Genomic DNA, 22,392 nt, shown 5'->3' with positions numbered 1-22,392 from the left:
GCTGGTTACATCATGACCAGAGTGTGATTCATTCACTAACTCACTCTGCTGGTTACATCATGACCAGACTATGATTAATTCACGAATTCACTCTGCTGGTTACATCATGACCAGAGTGTGATTCATTCACTAACTCACTCTGCTGGTTACATCATGACCAGACTATGATTCATTCACGAATTCACTCTGCTGGTTACATCATGACCAGACTATGATTCATTCACTAATTCACTCTGCTGGTTACATCATGACCAGACTATGATTCATTCACGAATTCACTCTGCTGGTTACATCATGACCAGACTATGATTCATTCACTAATTCACTCTGCTGGTTACATCATGACCAGACTATGATTCATTCACTAACTCACTCTGCTGGTTACATCATGACCAGACTATGATTCATTCACGAATTCACTCTGCTGGTTACATCATGACCAGACTATGATTCATTCACTAATTCACTCTGCTGGTTACATCATGACCAGACTATGATTCATTCACTAATTCACTCTGCTGGTTACATCATGACCAGACTATGATTCATTCACTAACTCACTCTGCTGGTTACATCATGACCAGACTATGATTCATTCACTAATTCACTCTGCTGGTTACATCCTGACCAGACTATGATTCATTCATTAACTCACTCTGCTGGTTACATCATGACCAGACTATGATTCATTCATTAACTCACTCTGCTGGTTACATCATGACCAGACTATGATTCATTCACTAACTCACTCTGCTGGTTACATCATGACCAGACTATGATTCATTCACTAATTCACTCTGCTGGTTACATCCTGACCAGACTGTGATTCATTCACTAATTCACTCTGCTGGTTACATCCTGACCAGACTGTGATTCATTCACTAATTCACTCTGCTGGTTACATCATGACCAGACTATGATTCATTCACTAATTCACTCTGCTGGTTACATCCTGACCAGACTGTGATTCATTCACTAACTCACTCTGCTGGTTACATCATAACCAGACTATGATTCATTCACGAATTCACTCTGCTGGTTACATCATGACCAGAGTGTGATTCATTCACTAACTCACTCTGCTGGTTACATCATGACCAGACTATGATTCATTCATTAACTCACTCTGCTGGTTACATCATGACCAGACTATGATTCATTCACTCACTCACTCTGCTGGTTACATCATGACCAGACTATGATTCATTCATTAACTCACTCTGCTGGTTACATCATGACCAGACTGTGATTCATTCACTAATTCACTCTGCTGGTTACATCATGACCAAACTATGATTCATTCACTAATTCACTCTGCTGGTTACATCATGACCAGACTGTGATTCATTCACTAACTCACTCTGCTGGTTACATCATGACCAGACTGTGATTCATTCACTAATTCACTCTGCTGGTTACATCATGACCAGGGTACATGCGACTGATACAATGCCTCCACACATTAACATTGGGCCAGGTATCGGTACACAGTGGTCTTGTCCTTTCGAAAAGCACAGTGTTGTCTTCAGTGTCTACAATCAATCGCAAGCAAATGGGACAGCCAGCTTAATGCCTCCTTGCGTATTCTGCAAAATGGAATGGTGCCTTTTCCACCACAAATGGAGGACTCAATCCCAAGGAAAACTGTGTGTTGGACGAATTCTCGAGGTCAAACAACCGTGAAACCTTCATACACTTTAAAGTTTAATGCGCCACATTATGTGATCTCAATAACAATCATTTTTTGTAGGAAGGATGTAAACAATGTTATAAACCCAAAATAACGACAGGAGTAAAGAATGTTATAAAAGATAAAGGGAATTCTGAGATGTCCCTGTTGGACAAGCAACGGATATACCAGGCGAGGCGACACTAAACGTACACAAGTTGAGAAGAATACCGTTTTTGTCCGCTGTGTGTGGGCGAGTCGGACAAAAAGGTGAAAGAAAAGGGCATCAAATCGTCCTTGTCGTTCGGCGCAGAAGAGAAATTAATGTCTTCGGAGCCGCTCACAGCTCTTTTCAACGACGTCACAGTGACGTAGCTGCCGAGGATGATGGTGGACACCATGAACACGAAGGCCATCGCAGAGACGAGCGCCAGGGCGAGGGCGTATTGCGTCTTCCACGGGAATCCGTGTTCACCTCGGGCAGGTTCAGTGTCGTCGTCGTTCGTTGAGTTTCGGACATTGTCGTTGAGTTTGGGCGACGAGTTCAGCGTCGTCGTTGCCTCTCGCTGCTCACCGCCATCGGTTCGATTCCGTCTTCCAGCACCCTCACCTCGCTGTGCAGGGCAAACGTGCACGATGGCGAGCAGCAACACAAGTGTGATCCAGGGGCGACTGTCCATTCTCTACGGCTGCTGTTACATCTGTGAACATAAACAAAAATGTTACATCTGTGAACACAAACAAAAAGGTTACATCTGTGAACACAAACAAAAAGGTTACATTTGTGAACACAAACAAAAAGGTTACATTTGTGAACATAAACAAAAAGGTTACATTTGTGAACACAAACAAAAAGGTTACATTTGTGAACATAAACAAAAAGGTTACATTTGTGAACATAAACAAAAAGGTTACATTTGTGAACATAAACAAAAAGGTTACATTTGTGAACATAAACAAAAAGGTTACATTTGTGAACATAAACAAAAAGGTTACATCTGTGAACATAAACAAAAAGGTTACATCTGTGAACATAAACAAAAAGGTTACATCTGTGAACATAAACAAAAAGGTTACATCTGTGAACACAAACAAAAAGGTTACATTTGTGAACATAAACAAAAAGGTTACATCTGTGAACACAAACAAAAAGGTTACATTTGTGAACATAAACAAAAAGGTTACATTTGTGAACATAAACAAAAATGTTACATCTGAGAACACAAACAAAAAGGTTACATTTGTGAACATAAACAAAAAGGTTACATTTGTGAACATAAACAAAAATGTTACATCTGATAACACAAACAAAAAGGTTACATTTGTGAACATAAACAAAAAGGTTACATCTGTGAACATAAACAAAAAGGTTACATCTGTGAACATAAACAAAAATGTTACATCTGAGAACACAAACAAAAAGGTTACATTTGTGAACATAAACAAAAATGTTACATCTGAGAACACAAACAAAAAGGTTACATCTGTGAACATAAACAAAAAGGTTACATTTGTGAACATAAACAAAAATATTACATTTGTGAACACAAACAAAAAGGTTACATCTGATAACACAAACAAAAATGTTACATCTGAGAACACAAACAAAAAGGTTACATTTGTGAACATAAACAAAAAGGTTACATCTGTGAACATAAACAAAAAGGTTACATTTGTGAACATAAACAAAAATGTTACATTTGTGAACACAAACAAAAAGGTTACATCTGATAACACAAACAAAAATGTTACATCTGAGAACACAAACAAAAAGGTTACATCTGTGAACATAAACAAAAAGGTTACATTTGTGAACACAAACAAAAAGGTTACATTTGTGAACACAAACAAAAAGGTTACATCTGATAACACAAACAAAAATGTTACATCTGAGAACACAAACAAAAAGGTTACATTTGTGAACATAAACAAAAATGTTACATCTGAGAACACAAACAAAAAGGTTACATCTGATAACACAAACAAAAAGGTTACATCTGAGAACATAAACAAAAAGGTTACATCTGATAACACAAACAAAAAGGTTACATCTGAGAACATAAACAAAAAGGTTACATCTGATAACACAAACAAAAAGGTTACATCTGATAACACAAACAAAAAGGTTACATCTGAGAACATAAACAAAAAGGTTACATCTGATAACACAAACAAAAAGGTTACATCTGAGAACACAAACAAAAAGGTTACATTTGTGAACATAAACAAAAAGGTTACATCTGAGAACAAACAAAAAGGTTACATTTGTGAACACAAACAAAAAGGTTACATCTGTGAACACAAACAAAAAGGTTACATCTGAGAACACAAACAAAAAGGTTACATCTGTGAACACAAACAAAAAGGTTACATCTGTGAACATAAACAAAAATGTTACATCTGAGAACACAAACAAAAAGGTTACATCTGATAACACAAACAAAAAGGTTACATCTGTGAACACAAACAAAAAGGTTACATTTGTGAACACAAACAAAAAGGTTACATTTGTGAACACAAACAAAAAGGTTACATCTGATAACACAAACAAAAATGTTACATCTGAGAACACAAACAAAAAGGTTACATTTGTGAACATAAACAAAAATGTTACATCTGAGAACACAAACAAAAAGGTTACATCTGATAACACAAACAAAAAGGTTACATCTGAGAACATAAACAAAAAGGTTACATCTGATAACACAAACAAAAAGGTTACATCTGAGAACATAAACAAAAAGGCTACATCTGATAACACAAACAAAAAGGTTACATCTGATAACACAAACAAAAAGGTTACATTTGTGAACATAAACAAAAAGGTTACATCTGAGAACACAAACAAAAAGGTTACATTTGTGAACATAAACAAAAAGGTTACATCTGAGAACACAAACAAAAAGGTTACATTTGTGAACACAAACAAAAAGGTTACATCTGAGAACATATACAAAAAGGTTACATTTGTGAACACAAACAAAAAGGTTACATCTGTGAACATAAACAAAAATGTTACATCTGAGAACACAAACAAAAAGGTTACATCTGATAACACAAACAAAAAGGTTACATCTGTGAACACAAACAAAAAGGTTACATCTGTGAACACTAAAGAAAAAGGTTACATTTGTGAACATAAACAAAAAGGTTACATTTGTGAACATAAACAAAAAGGTTACATTTGTGAACATAAACAAAAATGTTACATCTGAGAACACAAACAAAAAGGTTACATTTGTGAACATAAACAAAAAGGTTACATCTGTGAACACAAACAAAAAGGTTACATTTGAGAACATAAACAAAAAGGTTACATTTGTGAACATAAACAAAAAGGTTACATCTGTGAACACAAACAAAAAGGTTACATTTGTGAACATAAACAAAAAGGTTACATTTGTGAACATAAACAAAAAGGTTACATTTGTGAACATAAACAAAAAGGTTACATTTGTGAACATAAACAAAAAGGTTACATTTGTGAACATAAACAAAAAGGTTACATCTGTGTACACAAACAAAAAGGTTACATTTGTGAACATAAACAAAAAGGTTACATTTGTGAACATAAACAAAAATGTTACATCTGAGAACACAAACAAAAAGGTTACATTTGTGAACATAAACAAAAAGGTTACATTTGTGAACATAAACAAAAATGTTACATCTGATAACACAAACAAAAAGGTTACATTTGTGAACATAAACAAAAAGGTTACATCTGTGAACATAAACAAAAAGGTTACATCTGTGAACATAAACAAAAATGTTACATCTGAGAACACAAACAAAAAGGTTACATTTGTGAACATAAACAAAAATGTTACATCTGAGAACACAAACAAAAAGGTTACATCTGTGAACATAAACAAAAAGGTTACATTTGTGAACATAAACAAAAATATTACATTTGTGAACACAAACAAAAAGGTTACATCTGATAACACAAACAAAAATGTTACATCCGAGAACACAAACAAAAAGGTTACATTTGTGAACATAAACAAAAAGGTTACATCTGTGAACACAAACAAAAAGGTTACATTTGTGAACATAAACAAAAAGGTTACATTTGTGAACATAAACAAAAATGTTACATCTGAGAACACAAACAAAAAGGTTACATTTGTGAACATAAACAAAAAGGTTACATCTGTGAACATAAACAAAAAGGTTACATTTGTGAACATAAACAAAAATGTTACATTTGTGAACACAAACAAAAAGGTTACATCTGATAACACAAACAAAAATGTTACATCTGAGAACACAAACAAAAAGGTTACATCTGTGAACATAAACAAAAAGGTTACATTTGTGAACACAAACAAAAAGGTTACATTTGTGAACACAAACAAAAAGGTTACATCTGATAACACAAACAAAAATGTTACATCTGAGAACACAAACAAAAAGGTTACATTTGTGAACATAAACAAAAATGTTACATCTGAGAACACAAACAAAAAGGTTACATCTGATAACACAAACAAAAAGGTTACATCTGAGAACATAAACAAAAAGGTTACATCTGATAACACAAACAAAAAGGTTACATCTGAGAACACAAACAAAAAGGTTACATCTGATAACACAAACAAAAAGGTTACATCTGTGAACATAAACAAAAAGGTTACATCTGTGAACACAAACAAAAAGGTTACATTTGTGAACATAAACAAAAAGGTTACATCTGAGAACACAAACAAAAAGGTTACATTTGTGAAAATAAACAAAAAGGTTACATCTGAGAACACAAACAAAAAGGTTACATCTGATAACACAAACAAAAAGGTTACATCTGTGAACATAAACAAAAAGGTTACATCTGTGAACACAAACAAAAAGGTTACATTTGTGAACATAAACAAAAAGGTTACATCTGTGAACATAAACAAAAGGTTACATCTGTGAACACAAACAAAAAGGTTACATCTGTGAACATAAACAAAAAGGTTACATCTGTGAACACAAAGAAAAAGGTTACATCTGTGAACACAAACAAAAAGGTTACATCTGTGAACACAAAGAAAAAGGTTACATCTGTGAACACAAAGAAAAAGGTTACATCTGTGAACACAAACAAAAAGGTTACATCTGTGAACATAAACAAAAACGTTGCATCTGTGAACACAAACAAAAAGGTTACATCTGTGAACACAAAGAAAAAGGTTACATCTGTGAACACAAAGAAAAAGGTTACATCTGTGAACACAAAGAAAAAGGTTACATCTGTGAACATAAACAAAAAGGTTACATCTGTGAACACAAACAAAAAGGTTACATCTGAGAACACAAACAAAAAGGTTACATATGTGAACATAAACAAAAAGGTTACATCTGAGAACACAAAGAAAAAGGTTACATCTGAGAACACAAACAAAAAGGTTACATTTGTGAACATAAACAAAAAGGTTACATCTGAGAACACAAACAAAAAGGTTACATTTGTGAACATAAACAAAAAGGTTACATCTGAGAACACAAACAAAAAGGTTACATTTGTGAACATAAACAAAAAGGTTACATCTGAGAACACAAACAAAAAGGTTACATCTGATAACACAAACAAAAAGGTTACATCTGTGAACACAAACAAAAAGGTTACATTTGTGAACATAAACAAAAAGGTTACATCTGTGAACATAAACAAAAAGGTTACATCTGTGAACACAAACAAAAAGGTTACATCTGTGAACATAAACAAAAAGGTTACATCTGTGAACACAAACAAAAAGGTTACATCTGTGAACACAAACAAAAAGGTTACATCTGTGAACACAAACAAAAAGGTTACATCTGTGAACACAAAGAAAAAGGTTACATCTGTGAACACAAACAAAAAGGTTACATCTGTGAACATAAACAAAAACGTTGCATCTGTGAACACAAACAAAAAGGTTACATCTGTGAACACAAAGAAAAAGGTTACATCTGTGAACACAAAGAAAAAGGTTACATCTGTGAACACAAACAAAAAGGTTACATTTGTGAACATAAACAAAAAGGTTACATCTGTGAACATAAACAAAAAGGTTACATCTGTGAACATAAACAAAAAGGTTACATCTGTGAACACAAAGAAAAAGGTTACATGTGTGAACACAAAGAAAAAGGTTACATCTGTGAACACAAAGAAAAAGGTTACATCTGTGAACACAAACAAAAAGGTTACATCTGTGAACACAAAGAAAAAGGTTACATCTGTGAACACAAAGAAAAAGGTTACATCTGTGAACACAAACAAAAAGGTTACATCTGTGAACATAAACAAAAACGTTGCATCTGTGAACACAAACAAAAAGGTTACATCTGTGAACACAAAGAAAAAGGTTACATCTGTGAACACAAAGAAAAAGGTTACATCTGTGAACACAAACAAAAAGGTTACATCTGTGAACATAAACAAAAAGGCTACATCTGTGAACATAAACAAAAATGTTACATTTGTGAACATAAACGAAAAGGTTACATCTGTGAACATAAACAAAAAGGCTACATCTGTGAACATAAACAAAAATGTTACATTTGTGAACATAAACAAAAACGTTGCATCTGTGAACACAATCAAAAAGGTTACATCTGTGAACACAAAGAAAACGGTTACATCTGTGAACACAAAGAAAAGGTTACATCTGTGAACATAAACAAAAAGGCTACATCTGTGAACATAAACAAAAATGTAACATCTGTGAACATAAACAAAAAGGCTACATCTGTGAACATAAACAAAAAGGTTACATCTGTGAACACAAAGAAAAAGGTTACATCTGTGAACACAAAGAAAAAGGTTACATCTGTGAACACAAAGAAAAAGGTTACATCTGTGAACATAAACAAAAAGGCTACATCTGTGAACATAAACAAAAATGTTACATCTGTGAACATAAACAAAAAGGTTACATCTGTGAACATAACCAAAAAGGCTACATCTGTGAACACAAACAAAAAGGTTACATCTGTGAACACAAAGAAAAAGGTTACATCTGTGAACACAAAGAAAAAGGTTACATCTGTGAACACAAACAAAAAGGTTACATCTGTGAACACAAACAAAAAGGTTACATCTATGAACACAAAGAAAAAGGTTACATCTGTGAACACAAAGAAAAAGGTTACATCTGTGAACACAAACAAAAAGGTTACATCTGTGAACATAAACAAAAACGTTGCATCTGTGAACACAAACAAAAAGGTTACATCTGTGAACACAAAGAAAAAGGTTACATTTGTGAACGCAAAGAAAAAGGTTACATCTGTGAACACAAAGAAAAAGGTTACATTTGTGAACACAAACAAAAAGGTTACATCTGTGAACACAAACAAAAAGGTTACATCTGTGAACACACACAAAAAGGTTACATCTGTGAACACAAACAAAAAGGTTACATCTGTGAACATAAACAAAAATGTTACATCTGACAACACAAACAAAAAGGTTACATCTACAAACAAACAAAAATGTTACATTTGTGAACATAAACAAAAAGGTTACATTTGTGAACATAAACAAAAAGGCTACATCTGTGAACATAAACAAAAATGTTACATTTGTGAACATAAACAAAAAGGCTACATCTGTGAACATAAACAAAAACGCTACATTTGTGAACATAAACAAAAATGTTACATCTGTGAACATAAACAAAAAGGCTACATCTGTGAACATAAACTAAAATGTTACATTTGTGAACATAAACAAAAAGGCTACATCTGTGAACATAAACAAAAATGTTACATTTGTGAACATAAACAAAAAGGCTACATCTGTGAACATAAACAAAAACGCTACATCTGTGAACATAAACAAAAACGCTACATTTGTGAACATAAACAAAAAGGCTACATCTGTGAACATAAACAAAAACGCTACAGTTGTGAACATAAACAAAAATGTTACATCTGTGAACACAAACAAAAATGTTTCATTTGTGAACACAAACAAAAAGGTTACATCTGTGAACACAAACAAAAAGGTTACATCTGTGAACACAAACAAAAAGGTTACAGCTGTGAACACAAACAAAAAGGTTACATCTGAGAACACAAACAAAAAGGTTACATCTGTGAACACAAACAAAAAGGTTACAGCTGTGAACACAAAGAAAAAGGTTACATCTGTGAACACAAACAAAAATGTTACATTTGTGAACACAAACAAAAAGGTTACATCTGTGAACACAAACAAAAAGGTTACATCTGTGAACACAAACAAAAAGGTTACAGCTGTGAACATAAACAAAAAGTTTACATCTGTGAACACAAACAAAACGGTTACATCTGTGAACATAAACAAAAAGGTTACATCTGTGAACATAAACAAAAAGGTTACATCTGTGAACACAAACAAAAAGGTTACATCTGAGAACATAAACAAAAAGGTTACATCTGTGAACATAAACAAAAAGGTTACATCTGAGAACACAAACAAAAAGGTTACATCTGTGAACATAAACAAAAATGTTACATCTGAGAACACAAACAAAAAGGTTACATCTGAGAACACAAACAAAAAGTTTACATCTGTGAACATAAACAAAAAGGTTACATCTATGAACACAAACAAAAATGTGACATTTGTGAACATAAACAAAAATGTTACATCTGTGAACACAAAGAAAAAGGTTACATCTGTGAACACAAAGAAAAAGGTTACATCTGTGAACACAAAGAAAAAGGTTACATCTGTGAACACAAAGAAAAAGGTTACATCTGTGAACACAAAGAAAAAGGTTACATCTGTGAACACAAACAAAAAGGTTACATCTGTGAACACAAAGAAAAAGGTTACATCTGTGAACACAAAGAAAAAGGTTACATCTGTGAACACAAACAAAAAGGTTACATCTGTGAACATAAACAAAAACGTTGCATCTGTTAACACAAACAAAAAGGTTACATCTGTGAACATAAACAAAAAGGTGACATTTGTGAACATAAACAAAAATGTTACATCTGTGAACACAAACAAAAAGGTTACATCTGTGAACATAAACAAAAACGTTGCATCTGTGAACACAAACAAAAAGGTTACATCTGTGAACATAAACAAAAAGGTGACATTTGTTAACATAAACAAAAAGGTTACATCTGTGAACACAAAGAAAAAGGTTACATCGGTGAACACAAACAAAAAGGTTACAGCTGTGAACATAAACAAAAAGGTTACATCTGTGAACACAAACAAAACGGTTACATCTGTGAACATAAACAAAAATGTTACATCTGAGAACACAAACAAAAAGGTTACATCTGAGAACACAAACAAAAAGGTTACATCTGAGAACATAAACAAAAATGTTTCATTTGTGAACATAAACAAAAAGGTTACATTTGTGAACACAAAGAAAAAGGTTACATCTGTGAACACAAAGAAAAAGGTTACATCTGTGAACACAAACAAAAAGGTTACATCTGAGAACACAAGCAAAAAGGTTACATTTGTGAACACAAAGAAAAAGGTTACATTTGTGAACACAAAGAAAAAGGTTACATTTGTGAACACAAAGAAAAAGGTGACATCTGTGAACACAAACAAAAAGGTTACATTTGTGAACACAAACAACAAGGTTACATCTGTGAACACAAGCAAAAAGGTTACATTTGTGAACACAAAGAAAAAGGTTACATTTGTGAACACAAAGAAAAAGGTTACATCTGTGAACACAAACAAAAAGGTTACATCTGTGAACACAAAGAAAAAGGTGACATTTGTGAACACAAAGAAAAAGGTTACATTTGTGAACACAAAGAAAAAGGTTACATCTGTGAACACAAAGAAAAAGGTTACATCTGTGAACACAAACAAAAAGGTTACATTTGTGAACACAAAGAAAAAGGTTACATTTGTGAACACAAAGAAAAAGGTTACATCTGTGAACACAAACAAAAAGGTTACATTTGTGAACACAAAGAAAAAGGTTACATTTGTGAACACAAAGAAAAAGGTTACATCTGTGAACACAAAGAAAAAGGTTACATTTGTGAACACAAAGAAAAAGGTTACATCTGTGAACACTAAAGAAAAAGGTTACATTTGTGAACACAAAGAAAAAGGTTACATTTGTGAACATAAACAAAAACGTTACATTTGTGAACACAAACAAAAAGGTTACATCTGTGAACACAAACAAAAAGGTGACATTTGTGAACATAAACAAAAATGTTACATCTGTGAACACAAACAAAAAGGTTACATCTGTGAACACAAAGAAAAAGGTTACATCTGTGAACACAAACAAAAAGGTTACATCTGTGAACATAAACAAAAACGTTGCATCTGTGAACACAAACAAAAAGGTTACATCTGTGAACATAAACAAAAAGGTGACATTTGTGAACATAAACAAAAAGGTTACATTTGTGAACACAAAGAAAAAGGTTACATTTGTGAACACAAAGAAAAAGGTTACATCTGTGAACACAAAGAAAAAGGTTACATTTGTGAACACAAACAACAAGGTTACATCTGTGAACACAAAGAAAAAGGTTACATTTGTGAACACAAACAAAAATGTTACATTTGTGAACACAAACAAAAAGGTTACATCTGTGAACACAAACAAAAAGGTTACATTTGTGAACACAAACAAAAATGTTACATCTGTGAACACAAACAAAAAGGTTACATCTGTGAACACAAAGAAAAAGGTTACATCTGTGAACACAAACAAAAAGGTTACATCTGTGAACACAAACAAAAAGGTTACATCTGTGAACACAAACAAAAAGGTTACATCTGTGAACATAAACAAAAAGGTTACATCTGTGAACACAAACAAAAAGGTTAAATCTGTGAACACAAACAAAAAGGTTACATCTGAGAACATAAACAAAAATGTTTCATTTGTGAACATAAACAAAAAGGTTACATCTGAGAACACAAACAAAAAGGTTACATCTGTGAACACAAACAAAAAGGTTACATCTGTGAACACAAACAAAAAGGTTACATCTGTGAACACAAACAAAAAGGTTACATCTGTGAACATAAACAAAAAGGTTACATCTGTGAACACAAACAAAACGGTTACAGCTGTGAACATAAACAAAAATGTTACATCTGAGAACACAAACAAAAAGGTTACATCTGAGAACACAAACAAAAAGGTTACATCTGAGAACATAAACAAAAAGGTTACATCTGAGAACACAAACAAAAATGTTACATCTGTGAACACAAACAAAAAGGTTACATCTGAGAACAAAAACAAAAAGGTTACATTTGTGAACATAAATAAAAAGGTTACATCTGAGAACACAAACAAAAAGGTTACATCTGAGAACACAAACAAAAAGGTTACATTTGTGAACATAAACAAAAAGGTTACATCTGAGAACACAAACAAAAAGGTTACATCTGTGAACACAAACAAAAAGGTTACATCTGTGAACATAAACAAAAAGGTTACATCTGTGAACACAAACAAAAAGGTTACATCTGTGAACACAAACAAAAAGGTTACATCTGTGAACATAAACAAAAAGGTTACATCTGAGAACACAAACAAAAAGGTTACATCTGTGAACACAAACAAAAAGGTTACATCCGTGAACACAAACAAAAAGGTGACATTTGTGAACATAAACAAAAATGTTACATCTGTGAACACAAACAAAAAGGTTACATCTGTGAACACAAAGAAAAAGGTTACATCTGTGAACACAAACAAAAAGGTTACATCTGTGAACATAAACAAAAACGTTGCATCTGTGAACACAAACAAAAAGGTTACATTTGTGAACATAAACAAAAAGGTGACATTTGTGAACATAAACAAAAAGGTTACATTTGTGAACACAAAGAAAAAGGTTACATCTGTGAACACTAAAGAAAAAGGTTACATTTGTGAACACAAAGAAAAAGGTTACATTTGTGAACATAAACAAAAACGTTACATTTGTGAACACAAACAAAAAGGTTACATCTGTGAACACAAACAAAAAGGTGACATTTGTGAACATAAACAAAAATGTTACATCTGTGAACACAAACAAAAAGGTTACATCTGTGAACACAAAGAAAAAGGTTACATCTGTGAACACAAACAAAAAGGTTACATCTGTGAACATAAACAAAAACGTTGCATCTGTGAACACAAACAAAAAGGTTACATCTGTGAACATAAACAAAAAGGTGACATTTGTGAACATAAACAAAAAGGTTACATTTGTGAACACAAAGAAAAAGGTTACATTTGTGAACACAAAGAAAAAGGTTACATCTGTGAACACAAAGAAAAAGGTTACATTTGTGAACACAAACAACAAGGTTACATCTGTGAACACAAAGAAAAAGGTTACATTTGTGAACACAAACAAAAATGTTACATTTGTGAACACAAACAAAAAGGTTACATCTGTGAACACAAACAAAAAGGTTACATTTGTGAACACAAACAAAAATGTTACATCTGTGAACACAAACAAAAAGGTTACAGCTGTGAACACAAAGAAAAAGGTTACATCTGTGAACACAAACAAAAAGGTTACATCTGTGAACACAAACAAAAAGGTTACATCTGTGAACACAAACAAAAAGGTTACATCTGTGAACATAAACAAAAAGGTTACATCTGTGAACACAAACAAAAAGGTTACATCTGTGAACACAAACAAAAAGGTTACATCTGAGAACATAAACAAAAATGTTTCATTTGTGAACATAAACAAAAAGGTTACATCTGAGAACACAAACAAAAAGGTTACATCTGTGAACACAAACAAAAAGGTTACATCTGTGAACACAAACAAAAAGGTTACATCTGTGAACATAAACAAAAAGGTTACATCTGTGAACATAAACAAAAAGGTTACATCTGTGAACACAAACAAAACGGTTACAGCTGTGAACATAAACAAAAATGTTACATCTGAGAACACAAACAAAAAGGTTACATCTGAGAACACAAACAAAAAGGTTACATCTGAGAACATAAACAAAAAGGTTACATCTGAGAACACAAACAAAAAGGTTACATCTGTGAACACAAACAAAAAGGTTACATCTGAGAACAAAAACAAAAAGGTTACATTTGTGAACATAAATAAAAAGGTTACATCTGAGAACACAAACAAAAAGGTTACATCTGAGAACACAAACAAAAAGGTTACATTTGTGAACATAAACAAAAAGGTTACATCTGAGAACACAAACAAAAAGGTTACATCTGTGAACACAAACAAAAAGGTTACATCTGTGAACATAAACAAAAAGGTTACATCTGTGAACACAAACAAAAAGGTTACATCTGTGAACACAAACAAAAAGGTTACATCTGTGAACATAAACAAAAAGGTTACATCTGAGAACACAAACAAAAAGGTTACATCTGTGAACACAAACAAAAAGGTTACATCCGTGAACACAAACAAAAAGGTGACATTTGTGAACATAAACAAAAATGTTACATCTGTGAACACAAACAAAAAGGTTACATCTGTGAACACAAAGAAAAAGGTTACATCTGTGAACACAAACAAAAAGGTTACATCTGTGAACATAAACAAAAACGTTGCATCTGTGAACACAAACAAAAAGGTTACATTTGTGAACATAAACAAAAAGGTGACATTTGTGAACATAAACAAAAAGGTTACATTTGTGAACACAAAGAAAAAGGTTACATTTGTGAACACAAAGAAAAAGGTTACATCTGTGAACACAAAGAAAAAGGTTACATTTGTGAACACAAACAACAAGGTTACATCTGTGAACACAAAGAAAAAGGTTACATTTGTGAACACAAACAAAAAGGTTACATCTGTGAACACAAACAAAAAGGTTACATTTGTGAACACAAACAAAAATGTTACATCTGTGAACACAAACAAAAATGTTACATTTGTGAACACAAACAAAAAGGTTACATCTGTGAACACAAACAAAAAGGTTACATTTGTGAACACAAACAAAAAGGTTCCATATGTGAACACAAAGAAAAAGGTTACATCTGTGAACACAAACAAAAATGTTACATTTGTGAACATAAACAAAAAGGTTACATCTGTGAACACAAAGAAAAAGGTTACATTTGTGAACACAAACAAAAAGGTTACATCTGTGAACATAAACAAAAATGTTACATTTGTGAACACAAACAAAAAGGTTACAGCTGTGAACACAAACAAAAAGGTTCCATCTGTGAACACAAACAAAAAGGTTACATCTGTGAACACAAAGAAAAAGGTTACATCTGTGAACACAAACAAAAAGGTTACATTTGTGAACACAAACAAAAAGGTTACATGTGAACATAAACAAAAAGGTTACATTTGTGAACACAAAGAAAAAGGTTACATTTGTGAACACAAACAAAAAGGTTACATCTGTGAACACAAAGAAAAAGGTTACATTTCTGAACATAAACAAAAAGGTTACATTTGTGAACACAAACAAAAAGGTTACATTTGTGAACACAAACAAAAAGGTTACATTTGTGAACATAAACAAAAAGGTTACATCTGTGAACACAAACAAAAAGGTTACATTTGTGAACACAAACAAAAAGGTTACATCTGTGAACACAAACAAAAAGGTTACATGTGTGAACACAAACAAAAAGGTTACATTTGTGAACACAAACAAAAAGGTTACATCTGTGAACACAAACAAAAAGGTTACATGTGTGAACACAAACAAAAATGTTACATTTGTGAACATAAACAAAAAGGTTACATCTGTGAACACAAACAAAAAGGTTACATTTGTGAACACAAACAAAAAGGTTACATCTGTGAACACAAACAAAAAGGTTACATGTGTGAACACAAACAAAAATGTTACATTTGTGAACACAAACAAAAAGGTTACATTTGTGAACACAAACAAAAAGGTTACATTTGTGAACACAAACAAAAATGTTACATTTGTGAACACAAACAGAAAGGTTACATTTGTGAACACAAACAAAAAGGTTACATCTGTGATCACAAACAAAAAGGTTACATTTGTGAACATAAACAAAAATGTTACATCTGTGAACATAAACAAAAAGGTTACATCTGTGAACACAAAGAAAAAGGTTACATCTGTGAACACAAACAAAAATGTTACATCTGTGAACATAAACAAAAAGGTTACATCTGTGAACATAAACAAAAAGGTTACATCTGTGAACATAAACAAAAAGGTTACATCTGTGAACACAAAGAAAAAGTTTACATCTGTGAACATAAACAAAAATGTTACATTTGTGAACACAAACAAAAAGGCTACATCTGTGAACACAAAGAAAAAGGTTACATCTGTGAACACAAAGAAAAAGGTTACATTTGTGAACACAAACAAAAAGGTTACATCTGTGAACACAAAGAAAAAGGTTACATTTGTGTACACAAACAAAAATGTTACATTTGTGAACACAAACAAAAAGGTTACATTTGTGAACACAAACAAAAATGTTACATTTGTGAACACAAACAAAAAGGTTACATCTGTCAACACAAACAAAAAGGTTACATCTGTGAACAGAAACAAAAAGGTTACATCTGTGAACACAAACAAAAATGTTACATCTGTCAACACAAACAAAAAGGTTACATCTGTGAACATAAACAAAAAGGTTTCATCTGTGAACACAAACAAAAATGTTACATTTGTGAACACAAACAAAATGTCACATTTGTGAACAAAAACAAAAATGTTACATCTGTGAACAAAAACAAAAATGTTACATCTGTCGTTGGATCGCTGGATTGGGTGTCATCAGGTTGGGTGTCATCAGGTTGGGTGTCATCCGATTGGATGTCGTCGGGTTGGGTATCGTTGGGTTGGGTATCGTTGGGTTGGGTGTCATCAGGTTGTGTGTCGTTGGGTTGGGTGTCATCAGGTTGGGTGTCATCAGGTTGGGTGTCAGTCATCAGGTTGGGTGTTGTTACATCTGTGAACATCTGATGACAGATGTTGAGTGTCATCAGGTTGTGTGTCATTGGGTTGGGTGTCATCAGGTTGGGTATCATCCGATTGGGTGTTGTCCAATTGGGTGTTGTCGGGTTGGGTGTCATCAGGTTGTGTGTCGTTGGGTTGGGTGTCATCAGGTTGGGTGTCATCAGGTTGGGTGTCAATCGTCAGGTTGGGTGTTGTTGGATTGGGTGTCGTTGGATTGGGTGTCGTCTGATTGGGTGCCATCCGATTGGGTGCCGTCGGGTTGGGTGTCGTCGGGGTGGGTGTCATCGGGTTGGATGTCATCAGGTTGGGTGTCGTCGGGTTGGGTGTCATCAGGTTGGGTGTCATCAGGTTGGGTGTCATCAGGTTGGGTGTCATCCGATTGGGTGTCGTCGGGTTGGGTGTCGTCGGGTTGGGTGTCATCAGGTTGAGTGTCATCAGGTTGGGTGTCATTGGGTTGGGTGTCATCAGGTTGCATGTCGTCGGGTTGGATGTCATCAGGTTGGGTGTCATCAGGTTGGGTGTCATCAGGTTGGGTGTCATCAGGTTGGGTGTCATCAGGTTGGGTGTCGTTGGGTTGGGTGTCGTTGGGTTGGGTGTCATCAGGTTGTGTGTCGTTGGGTTGGGTGTCATCAGGTTGGGTGTCATCCGATTGGGTGTCATCCGGTTGGGTGTCATCCAATTGGGTGTTGTCGGGTTGGGTGTCGTCGGGTTGGGTGTCGTTGGGTTGGGTGTCATCAGGTTGGGTGTCGTCAGGTTGGATGTCATCGGGTTGGGTGTCATTAGGTTGGGTGTCATCAGGTTGGGTGTCATCCAGGTGGGTGTCGTCGGGTTGGGTGTCGTTGGGTTGGATGTCATCAGGTTGGATGTCATCAGGTTGGGTGTCATCAGGTTGGGTGTCATCCAGGTGGGTGTCGTTGGGTTGGGTGTCATCAGGTTGGTTGTCATCAGGTGGGTGTCATCAGGTTGGGTGTCGTTGGGTTGGGTGTCATCAGGTTGGGTGTCATCAGGTTGGGTGTCATCCGAGTCGGTGTCGTCAGGTTGGGTGTCGTCGTGTTGGGTGTCGTCGGGTTGGGTGTCGTTGGGTTGGGTGTCATCAGGTTGGGTGTCATCCGGGTGGGTGTCGTCGGGTTGGGTGTCGTTGGGTTGGAGGTTGGGTGTCATCGGGTTGGATGTCATCGGGTTGGGTGTCATCCGTTTCGGTGTCATCAGGTTGGGTGTTATGAGGTTGGGTGTCATTAGGTTGGGTGTCATCAGGTTGGGTGTCATCCGGGTGCGTGTCGTCGGGTTGGGTGTCGTTGGATTGGATGTCATCAGGTTGGGTGTCATCAGGTTGGGTGTTGTCGGGTTGGATGTCATCAGGTTGGGTGTCATCAGGTTGGGTGTCATCTGGGTGGGTGTCATCCGGGTGGGTGTCGTCGGGTTGGGTGTCATCAGGATGGGTGTCGTCGGGTTGGATGTCATCGGGTTGGGTGTCATCAGGTTGGGTGTCATCAGGTTGGGTGCCATCAGGTTGGGTGTCGTCGGGTTGGGTATCGTTGGATTGGGTGTCGTCCGATTGGGTGCCGTCCGAATGGGTGCCGTCGGGTTGGGTGTCGTCGGGTTGGATGTCATCAGGTTGGGTGTCATCAGGTTGGGTGTCATCAGGTTGGGTGTTGTCGGGTTGGGTGTCATCAGGTTGGGTGTCCTCAGGTTGGGTGTGATTAGGTTGGGTGTCATCAGGTTCGGTGTCATTGGGTTGGATGGAAGTTACAACCCAGAGTGCGGTCGTTGGGTTGGGTGTCATCAGGTTGGGTGTCGTCGGGTTGGGTGACGTTTGGTTGGGTGTCATTGGGTTTGGTGTCATCACCTTAGGTATCATCGGGTTGGGTGTCGTTGGGTTGGGTGTCATCAGGTTGGGTGTCGTCGGGTTGGGTGTCGTTGGGTTGGGTGTCATTGGGTTGGGTGTCATCAGGTTAGGTGTCATTGGGTTGGATAGAAGTTACAACCTAGAGTGCGGTCGTCGGGTTGGATACAAACCAGATGTGTAGATCGCAAGAATCACAGATCGGATTCCCCGTGACCTGGTCCGTGTGGACCGTGTGATGTGAAAGAAACGACGTTTCAGTTTTTTAAGCAGATTGATGTGTTTTGAGATTGAAAATGAAATGGATGTCGATGTGTTTTATGAGGTGTAAGAGGACGAGGCCTGCGATGCGGTTAAACAGTACTCGAGTAATAACGGGATTAAAATGGAGTTTATATGAATAATTTAACATGATATAAAACAAACTCACCAAAGCAACGTTCGCTCTGCTCGGTTCGGACGTGCCGTGGAAATGCCGTCGCGCTTCCTGAAACGAAACCGTTAACTTTCGAAGGAACCACATGTGGTGACATCACGTCCTGTACCCGAACGATCGTCAGAACAAAGCAAAGTGAATTGATGAGTTCAATCCATTCGTGCCAACGAGGGTGGACCCACGGTGGTGCCAATGAGGGTGGACCCACGGTGGTGCCAATGAGGGTGGACCCACGGTGGTGCCAATGAGGGTGGACCCACGGTGGTGCCAATGAGGGTGGACCCACGGTGGTGCCAATGAGGGTGGACCCACGGTGGTGCCAATGAGGGTGGACCCACGGTGGTGCCAATGAGGGTGGACCCACGGTGGTTCCAATGAGGGTGGACCCACGGTGGTGCCAATGAGGGTGGACCCACGGTGGTGCCAATCCCGGTGAATCCGTGGTTGTGCCAATCCCAGATCCGAGCAGTCAAGCCATAAAGATGGAATGACAAAAAAACATCCATGGACTAAGTGGTCATTTTGACGTGTACTCGGTGTTACCACGCCTTGGCCGTGGAACAACCCAGGGCTAAATGAACCGATTTAGATACCATTTCGTGGCTTTGGACTTGGCGCATGGAAAATATCGGGCGGATGTGGCTTCAGACAGACTTTCCTGGAACCGTTGATTCAGTGACTAAGGAACCGCGAACACTGCGAGTCCATCATGCCTGGTCACATCTGGGCCCTCCTGCCTCCAACCCCCACACCCAATCCACGAGCACGCCCACGACGCCACCCACACCCACATGGTGAAGGAAGTGGTGGTGGGTGCACAGTGGCGAACGAAGAGGTGCCCAGCACAAACAGGATTTCAGTAATATCACAATGTCACTTGGGGATGTACGATTTTAAAAGTGGAAGGGGAGGGGGACTTCGAGTAAAAACTTTAAAAACTCTCTTATTTGCTGAACCCTTTAAAAACATTAAAAACTGTCTTATTTGCTGAACCCTTTAAAAACATTAAAAACTCTTATTTGCTGAACTGTTTGAAAACATTTAAAACTCTTATTTGCTGAACCCTTTAAAAACATAAAAACCGTCTTATTTGCTGAACCCTTTAAAAACATTAAAAACTGTCTTATTTGCTGAACCCTTTAAAAACATTAAAAACTCTTATTTGCTGAACTGTTTGAAAACATTTAAAACTCTTATTTGCTGAACTGTTTAAAAACTTCAAAAACTTTTATTTTCTGGACTGTTTAAAAACTTTAAAAGCTCTCTTTTATTTTCTGGACTGTTTGAAAACTCTCTCTTATTTCCTTGACTATTTAAAAACTTTAAAAACTCTCTCTTATTTCCTTGACTATTTAAAAACTTTAAAAACTCTCTCTTATTTGCTGAACTCTTTAAAAACTTTTAAAACTCTCTTTTATTTTCGGGACTGTTTACAAACTCTCTCATATTTGCTGAACTGTTTAAAAACATTAAAAGCTCTCTTTTATTTTCTGAACTGTTTAAAAACTCTCTCTTATTTGCTGAACTGTTTAAAAACATTAAAAGCTCTCTTTTATTTTCGGGACTGTTTAAAACCATTAAAAGCTCTCTTTTATTTTCTGGACTGTTTAAAAACTTTAAAGGCTCTCTTTTATTCGCTGAACTGTTTAAAAACTTTAAAAGCTCTCTTTTATTTTCGGGACTGTTTGAAAACATTAAAAGCTCTCTTTTATTTTCTGGACTGTTTAAAAACATTAAAAGCTCTCTTTTATTTTCTGGACTGTTTAAAAACTTTAAAGGCTCTCTTTTATTCGCTGAACTGTTTAAAAACTCTCTCTTATTTGCTGAACTGTTTGAAAACATTAAAAGCTCTCTTTTATTTTCTAGACTGTTTAAAAACATTAAAAGCTCTCTTTTATTTTCTGGACTGTTTAAAAACTTTAAAGGCTCTCTTTTATTCGCTGAACTGTTTAAAAACTCTCTCTTATTTGCGGAACTGTTTAAAAACATTAAAAGCTCTCTTTTATTTTCGGGACTGTTTAAAAACATTAAAAGCTCTCTTTTATTTTCTGGACTGTTTAAAAACTTTAAAGGCTCTCTTTTATTTTCTGAACTGTTTCAAAACTCTCTCTTATTTGCTGAACTGTTTAAAAACATTAAAAGCTCTCTTATATTTTCGGGACTGTTTAAAAACATTAAAAGCTCTCTTTTATTTTCTGAACTGTTTAAAAACTCTCGCTTATTTGCTGAACTGTTTAAAAACATTAAAAGCTCTCTTTTATTTTCTGAACTGTTTAAAAACTCTCTCTTATTTGCTGAACTGTTTAAAAACTTCAAAAACTCTTATTTGCTGAACTGTTTGAAAACATTAAAAGCTCTCTTTTATTTTCGGGACTGTTTAAAAACATTAAAAGCTCTCTTTTATTTTCTGAACTGTTTAAAAACTCTCTCATATTTGCTGAACTGTTTAAAAACATTAAAAGCTCTCTTTTATTTTCTGAACTGTTTAAAAACTCTCGCTTATTTGCTGAACTGTTTAAAAACATTAAAAGCTCTCTTTTATTTTCTGAACT

The 22,392-nt window shown here is 35.4% G+C and overlaps 1 protein-coding gene across 1 annotated transcript; it reads right to left on the bottom strand.

Moving 5' to 3' along the window:
- Positions 1-1,691: 1,691 nt before the first annotated feature.
- LOC137439211 (uncharacterized) lies at positions 1,692-19,974 on the bottom strand. The gene is made up of 2 exons (XM_068134941.2): positions 19,835-19,974; positions 1,692-2,370 (listed from the first exon to the last, which is right to left on the bottom strand). Exon 2 carries the CDS (start codon positions 2,347-2,349, stop codon positions 1,873-1,875), a length of 477 nt encoding a protein of 158 aa, XP_067991042.2. The 5' UTR covers positions 2,350-2,370; positions 19,835-19,974; the 3' UTR covers positions 1,692-1,872.
- Between the last annotated feature and the right edge of the window lie 2,418 nt (positions 19,975-22,392).

This window comes from Myxine glutinosa, chromosome 14 (assembly GCF_964187855.1).
Source record: "Myxine glutinosa chromosome 14, kmMyxGlut1.1, whole genome shotgun sequence".
Taxonomy (NCBI): Eukaryota; Metazoa; Chordata; class Myxini; order Myxiniformes; family Myxinidae; genus Myxine; species Myxine glutinosa.
The sequence above is the reverse complement of the archived record's forward strand: the minus strand, read 5'-3'. Positions and strand labels throughout refer to the sequence as shown.